At 34.8% G+C, this 8,626-nt stretch overlaps 1 protein-coding gene across 1 annotated transcript in view; it reads left to right on the top strand.

Annotated features, from left to right (window-relative positions):
* Nucleotides 1-3,776, top strand: part of LECT1 (leukocyte cell derived chemotaxin 1) — a 26,787-nt gene extending 23,011 nt beyond the window's left edge. Inside the window, exon 6 of the mRNA XM_008583976.1 lies at nucleotides 3,202-3,776. Coding sequence (XP_008582198.1) covers nucleotides 3,202-3,417 — 216 coding nt within the window. The 3' untranslated portion in view covers nucleotides 3,418-3,776. The remainder of the gene's footprint in view (nucleotides 1-3,201) is intronic.
* The last annotated feature ends 4,850 nt before the right edge of the window (nucleotides 3,777-8,626 follow it).

The following is an 8,626-nucleotide window of genomic DNA, read 5'->3' as shown; positions in this document are numbered from 1 at the left end:
TCATGAAATGCTCAGACCAATGCATTAAACATAGTATTGAAATGGTGTTTCTACTTTAGGTTTCAAATGAACATTCAGTATTCAACGGAGACTTGCACTCAATTATTTTTAAAATGCATCTTAATCTGATGCCAGACTTATAATTAAGGGTAAGAACATTTAAGTATTGCCTCTGTGGTATAAAACCCAGATTGGTTGTGACCCTTATTCCGAGTTGTTTTCTGTGTTCTTTTTTTTTCTTGGTCACAGGCAACTCCATGAAAACAAATTCATATCAAGAATTTGACTATCTAAAAATGTTTTCAAGACTGTACCCTGAAGGCAACACATGGAAAGAAAGTATTCTCATTCCCCTTTGTAACCACTTCGTTCATCCATTTAACAGACAGGGCTCTTTTCCAGGCCCTGTGCACAGTCAGGAGTAACTTCTGCCCTCAGGGACTCTCAGTCCAGTCTGGGGATAGTCTCATACATAGATAAAACTTTTTAGACTGAAACATTGAGAACTGATGTTTGTGAGGATGACACTAAGGTGCTAAAAACTTAAACCTTCTATGAAATATTTGCAGGGAGTGAAAGTAGAAAAATAAATATTTATTTGTAACTGCTTTTTAAAATAAAACTAAAAAAATACATGCACATTATTTCCAAAAACAACACAAGGGGGTATTCAATAAGTGAGTTTCCCTTCCACCCCATACACCCTCCCCAAAGCAACAACTATTAACAATATTTGCCCAGTCTCTTTGCATAAATACACACACACACAAAATTTTAAACACAAAAGTTCTATATCTTGCTTCCTTTCCAGTTACAATACAGCATTTTGGAGACTGTTCTGTATCTCTTACATAGATCTACTTCATTTAATGATTCATTTTGGAGATTATTCTGTATCTCCTACATAATACCTCATCCATTTAATGACTATTGTTCATTTAATGGTATCCCATTGTATGGAGAGATGTACAGGAATGAGTTCTGCTTTGATGAACATATAAATTATTACTCTATCTTTTGCTTTTGGATATTGCTACAGTAAACAACCTTGTACATGACTCACAGGGTTATGGGAAGGAGTAAATGAGGTAATTCAGGTGAAGCTCTTAGCACAGGGATTGGTACACAGTAAGCATTAACTTGCTCAGTGTTAGCTATTAGTATTATACCTCTTGTACAGACATGGAAGTATATCTTTAGCATAAATACTGAAGCATGGGTCTGTCTGCCATGTCAAAGTAGATGCAACTTTTACATTTTAAGGACAAATACTAAACTGCCTTTCCAGGAATTACACTAGTTAAGTGTCTCTAAATGGTAATGAAAGGGTCTACTTATTATCAAACTTTTTGAAAAATCTTTGCCAATCTCTTGGGTGTAAATTTTACCTCCTGGGTGTTTTATCTTGCCTGTCTTTAATCATGTGTAAGGTTAAGCATATTTTCATACACTAAGTCATTTGTGTATTTTTTTTTTCTATGTAGCCTATTCAATCCTACAGTTTCATATCCTTGCAAATATACTTTCTAGTTTATCATTTTAGACTAATATATTTTAGAAAGATTTAGAGCAAAAAGTATTTTCTAAATAACCCAAGGCTTATCAAAAAATTCAGGACTACACAGTACTTCATTCCCTAGGCTCAAAGAATAATAAAAAATAAAATCTGAATAGGCAAACAAAATTTAATATAGTTTATTCCCTAGGTAAGCTGGCTGGCTGAATGTGATTTAAGGGATGAGGACATCAGCCCCTTTACAGAAGGGCAAGGTGTGACTTTGCCCTGATTCCAGACTTGATTCATATTCTTTGAAAAATCCTAATTTTTTTTCCTTTATTAAATGTTTAGCTTCATTGCTTAAAGCATTTCTCCCCATGATCTCAGTCCTTCTCATATTCCTTGAAGAAAATATCTTAGTGCAACTACTTCCAACTTTTTAATCCTAACAAAATTTTGTCAACAAGCCCTCAGATGAGGATATGCCTCAATCAACAGGCCTTTTGACTCTCCCTACTCCAGACAAGTCAGCTACAATTAATTAATGGTATTTTTGCTATCTCAAATGAACTTATTTCAAGAGATATGGAAGAAAAAAGAGTAAACTAAAAAAAGAATGGTATAAAAGAGTAAGGCATTAAATGATATTTTGATGACAAATTTGAACATAAGACTGTTATCAGATAGTGTTAAGGAATTGTTAATTTTGTTAGGTGTGATAATGGCAGTGTGGTTGTGGAAAATATCCTCTTTGGGAGATACATTCTAATGTACTTATGGGTGAAATGTCATAATGCCTTTTTTTAAAAAGTCATAGGCTTTTTAAATACTGGAATCAGCTACCTCCAGAAAAAGGGTTTAAATTGAATCAAGAGTCTACATTACAAGGCTTCTTGGCAATGTAATACAATATCTTACTAAAGATGCAGAATCTCTACCCCTAGAAATCCTTGAAAAGGAAAGCCAGATATGTAAATTGGCCAGGGGGCAAGTTCCTTCTAGTTCTATGATCCCTCAGAAATGAAATGCAGATTTTTATTTCATCAACATGATTTTGCTTTTACATACCTATGATTATGGCACATGATAACCAGAACTTTAAGGTCTTGAATTTTTACGTATTTTTATGGAGACTTTTCCTCCTGAGTGTCCCTTATGTCCCCGAGGAGACAGCGGCATTCTGTTGCTGAAATAAAGGCAGGAGAAACTAAATGACTTGACAGTGTTCTCAGAGCCGGTGCAACTAGAATGGAAATCTGTTGCTAGCCTAGATCAATGAGTTTCAAAATGTGCTCCCAAAAGCCCTGGAAGCCATTACTACGAGAAGGCACCAGTGTTCTAGACTTAAAATCAGTAGTGGCAGAAATGCTACTTTTGATCATACTTCCTTTTGGTTTTCCTACTTAAAACAAGTTGAGTCATTATTGAGTGGTAACCATGGCTCATTAAACGCATGGAGAAACTTCAGGGAATCATTAAAAACACATAACACACCTTTCTTCCAGTAACAGATTAGGTAGGTGAAGGCTCCTGATGTCGGAAGGAATTGTGAATATTGGAAGGTTACAAGATTGAAAACTTCTTAAAGCAGATTATGCTGATTTCTTCTAGCAGTGAAGAATTTAGGATCTTATTTAAAAATAACATGCAAAGTATAACCTTCTGATTATGAAGAAAACAGATAATTGTCTTTTATTTCACAGCAGCAGGAAGGAGAAAGCATGACATTCGACCCTAGACTGGATCACGAAGGAATCTGCTGTATAGAATGCAGACGGAGCTACACCCACTGCCAGAAGATCTGTGAACCCCTGGGGGGCTATTATCCATGGCCTTATAATTATCAAGGTTGCCGTTCAGCCTGCAGGGTCATCATGCCATGTAGCTGGTGGGTGGCCCGTATCTTGGGCATGGTCTGAAATCACTTCATGTGCTGTAAATCACATCAGGTGCTGTAAAGTAAGAATTAACTGAAAAGAAAGACAACCAACCAAAGAGGGCTGAGGCATGTTTATGCCGAAGGGACCACAAAATATTTTATACTCAATCTGAGTGATGTTATTCTAGACACTTTTAACAGAATATTTCTCAACTGCTTTCCACAGTTTTATCTGGTATGTGCAAATGTACTGAAAAGGTAGTTTAAGACTAAAGTGCTACAATAATCACTTTATTATTTGCTATCTTTTATTTGCTTTGCTTTGCCAGTAATTTCTGCTTATGTCTTCCCAAGCTATTCTGAAATAAACATAAAAAATTATTTACAATTTGCCAAAGACCTCATTCGTACAGTTGAGTTTCTTAAGTCCCAACTAAAATAACTAAGTTGTTCTATGTTATTTGTACAGAAGTTCTCAATTGTTCTTAACCTTTACTGTTCTTCCCAGTCTTGCAAATGTGCCCCCAGAGTTCCCAGGTAAGAATACAAATAATCAAAAAAGAAAATAGGACATATAATGGAATCTACCTGAAAGTAAATATTATAGTCCTCAATGTGGTAGCTCATGAGGAATTTTCTTTATCTACACCATGTGCTGGCATGGGATTAACAGGTGGTTGCCCTATGTTAAAAGAGTCACCTCCAAGAAAAGTGCATTAGGATAAAGAAGAATGTAGTTGAATATAAATCTGACTTGTGGAGAGGAAGGACTTTATCGACATTCTGAAAGACAGGTCTTCACACCCTTTTCAATCCGTTTTCAGTAAGTGGTCATTGGACATGAAGATGCATAATGGCTTTTACCTTTGTAGTACAAATCAGGCTGCTGATGTAGTTCAATTACCAATAAAGTTACTTTCCTAGTAACAGGGCCAACAGTGTTGCTTGGCAGATCGGCTGTGGAGGAATAGCTTATTTATTTATGACAAAATCAAAGTCTCTCAGGAACAAGGACTGTCTTTAAAAATTGAAATATTAGATCAGGAAGATGAGCAGGTATTTCATACTTGACGTTTTAGTTTTGAATCCCACAGCTTGAGAGAGAAATAACTTTCCTAAAGAAAATAAGTTTTCCAAAACACAGGATTCTGAGATGACAGGAAGGTCTGGATGCCATGATCTCACTACACTCCCATATCCTGAACACACCTTATTACTGAATATCTAGTGTTTGCCAATTAAAATCTGTAAAATAAGGGCCAGCCCGTGGCTCACTCAGGAGAGTGCAGTGCTGATAACACTAAGGCCATGGGTTCGGATCCTCTATAGGGATGCCCGGTTAGCTCACTGGTTGAGCGTGGTGCTGACAACACCAAGCCAAGGGTTAAGATCCCCTTACCAGCCATCTTTTTAAAAAATAAATAAAATTAATAAAATAAAATCTGTAAAATGATACAGAATTTTAAAAATCTGGTTATCAGATGAACACTCAGATGCCTTCATTTAATGGACTATACAGCAAGATAAGTCTGGAGAAAAAGGGGATAAAAGAAAGACGCACTGTAATGACATGTAATAGTCACACTGTTCTCAGGCAGCAGCTCCTTCCTACAGTTATGAATTTTACATATTTAGTCTTTAAAGTGGCGTCACTCTATTAACTAAGCAAATTATATGTCAATGTTCTGCACACCATCTCCCAACCCCACAGCTCAGCAACCTGTACTGGGTTTTAAAAACAAAATAAGAAAAAGAGTGACTTAGTGATCCCAGCACAGAACAGCATATGGTCTCGTGAGAGATACAGATTATCAGGGATCAGTACACCAAAGCCTAAATAAAGATGGAAGCAATGCTTGGAGGAGAATGCTTCCACTAGGTCTTCCAGGATGAGCAGGAGTTAACCAAGAGAAGGTAACAGATATGTACAATCAATTATATTTCAATAAAATAATAAAAACGGTGTTACCAAAAAAAAAAGTGACAGAGGAATGTACATTCTAGGCAAAGGGAGTAGTCCGAGTAAAGCCTGAGGTGTGAAGCTGTGTGGTACAAGCAGTAAAACACAGCATTCAGGCTGAAGTAGGAAATACCAAAATAGAAAGGTGGACTGCAGCTTTATCTTATAAGGTAGATTAATTTGGGGTTTGTTGTTTTTTTGTTTTTTTTTTTTATGGGGAATAGGGAATAGAGAACCAATGAAAGATTCCAGGCAAGGAGGGAGTTGGTTAAGTTTCCATTTTAGATGGATCACCTTCATAGTTTTCCATGTGAGCATGAGCAGGTGCCAGAAAGACCAAAGGGACATCTTAGCAAGGAGAAGAGCATGTCACAACAGAAGGCTGCCTCTTAAAAAGATACACCCATTTCAAAGCACCATTAGATAAAAATATAGAATCTTGACTGAAATGTATTAATGTGTGCATATAAACATATGTATTAGTGATACTTTATTTTACAGAAACTCATTTAATTGTCAGTAGTGGTATAAACCAATCCTTATGGAACGTCAGTTCTCAAGATCTTAGTTTGACTAAGATTGGAAGAAGGGCTACTGTAGTTTTACATGTGATAGTTGCTGTTCGATCAGCACATGGAAAATGAAAAGGTAATCCAGGGTTTCAGTTATATATAATTGTTCTTTCTGTCACATTAACATACCTCTTAGAAATATGCCAACAAGCATATTTTCCATTGCAATTTTTAAAACCTATTAACCTCATTACACATCTCTTCCACCACCACCTCAAATAATTGACACTAAAAAAGTATACTAAGAATAATCACTTAACTCACTCAGTTTATTTCTTGCATTAAATTTTATTACACTCTGAAACATAAGCTACATTTTTATAAAATAGAAATTCGTTGTGAGTGGAAATGACTTAAGCTAAATATGATTTTTTTGTATAAGCTAAATATGATTTTTTTTAATGAACATGTATTCTATAGAAATGTTGACAATTTTTTTTTAAAGTTAACTGATTTATTNTACTGGGTTTTAAAAACAAAATAAGAAAAAGAGTGACTTAGTGATCCCAGCACAGAACAGCATATGGTCTCGTGAGAGATACAGATTATCAGGGATCAGTACACCAAAGCCTAAATAAAGATGGAAGCAATGCTTGGAGGAGAATGCTTCCACTAGGTCTTCCAGGATGAGCAGGAGTTAACCAAGAGAAGGTAACAGATATGTACAATCAATTATATTTCAATAAAATAATAAAAACGGTGTTACCAAAAAAAAAAGTGACAGAGGAATGTACATTCTAGGCAAAGGGAGTAGTCCGAGTAAAGCCTGAGGTGTGAAGCTGTGTGGTACAAGCAGTAAAACACAGCATTCAGGCTGAAGTAGGAAATACCAAAATAGAAAGGTGGACTGCAGCTTTATCTTATAAGGTAGATTAATTTGGGGTTTGTTGTTGTTTTTTTTTTTTTTATGGGGAATAGGGAATAGAGAACCAATGAAAGATTCCAGGCAAGGAGGGATTTTTGTTTTTTTTTTTTATGGGGAATAGGGAATAGAGAACCAATGAAAGATTCCAGGCAAGGAGGGAGATGGTTAAGTTTCCATTTTAGATGGATCACCTTCATAGTTTTCCATGTGAGCATGAGCAGGTGCCAGAAAGACCAAAGGGACATCTTAGCAAGGAGAAGAGCATGTCACAACAGAAGGCTGCCTCTTAAAAAGATACACCCATTTCAAAGCACCATTAGATAAAAATATAGAATCTTGACTGAAATGTATTAATGTGTGCATATAAACATATGTATTAGTGATACTTTATTTTACAGAAACTCATTTAATTGTCAGTAGTGGTATAAACCAATCCTTATGGAACGTCAGTTCTCAAGATCTTAGTTTGACTAAGATTGGAAGAAGGGCTACTGTAGTTTTACATGTGATAGTTGCTGTTCGATCAGCACATGGAAAATGAAAAGGTAATCCAGGGTTTCAGTTATATATAATTGTTCTTTCTGTCACATTAACATACCTCTTAGAAATATGCCAACAAGCATATTTTCCATTGCAATTTTTAAAACCTATTAACCTCATTACACATCTCTTCCACCACCACCTCAAATAATTGACACTAAAAAAGTATACTAAGAATAATCACTTAACTCACTCAGTTTATTTCTTGCATTAAATTTTATTACACTCTGAAACATAAGCTACATTTTTATAAAATAGAAATTCGTTGTGAGTGGAAATGACTTAAGCTAAATATGATTTTTTTGTATAAGCTAAATATGATTTTTTTTAATGAACATGTATTCTATAGAAATGTTGACAATTTTTTTTATTTCTGTATAAGCTAAATATGATTTTTTTTAATGAACATGTATTCTATAGAAATGTTGACAATTTTTTTTTAAAGTTAACTGATTTATTAAGGGTATAGGAGAGAGTTGACAAAAATCTGTATGCACAGATAGTCCTAGTAGTGTACCTCAAAAACATGAAGATGTAAAATTGAGTCAATAATACAAACTTTAGTAAAAACATTTTACAGGCAGAGAGTGTTTTGGTGTTTATAAAAGTAAGCTGAACTCCTTTTTTAAAGGGCTTCTTTCATAACATGCTCATATTCTATATGCCTATACAGGTATGCTTCATTCTGATAAAATCCAATATTAGAATCAAATTTACAAAACAAGTGAGTGTTGACTGACTGAAGGACTAACCACAGGTTTTATTTAAACTGCTTACATTCAAAAGTATTCAATTCACATACAGTTTTTAGGTATTTGCTGTGTAAAGTACATCTATACAAAAATACATTTATACATGTACAATGTATAATATAGCTGACGCTATTTCTAGTGTTTGGCTTACTGAACCTTTTTCACATCTCAATGGTTTTTAAATCAAATATATAGGAGTCTTTATTAGGGTATGTGTTATCACCACAGAGTGGTAAAAATCAGTAATGGGACTGGGAATAGTATACCCAATAAGCTAAAATAAGTCACTAAATAAGTTAAAACACCAAATTATTAAAAACCATTTTTTAAGAGGTATACCCTATTAAATTCCCTCTGAGTTTAGTAATAATTTGCAGATGTTATGTGTTATATGTCTAGTATCTCCTTTGTGCCGGCTCCTTCACAAAAATTCACTTCACAAATTCCTACAACTGAAAACAGACCCCACAAAATTCACCCTTTTTCATCATCTGTACATGGCTACAAAAATTGTAAGAGCAACAACATAGTTTGAAAGAAATCCCTCTACTTAAGGGGTA

This window comes from Galeopterus variegatus, unplaced genomic scaffold (assembly GCF_000696425.1).
Source record: "Galeopterus variegatus unplaced genomic scaffold, G_variegatus-3.0.2 Scaffold3108, whole genome shotgun sequence".
NCBI lineage: Eukaryota > Metazoa > Chordata > Mammalia > Dermoptera > Cynocephalidae > Galeopterus > Galeopterus variegatus.
Note: the sequence above shows the minus strand (reverse complement) of the source record. Positions and strands in the feature narration are given on the sequence as shown.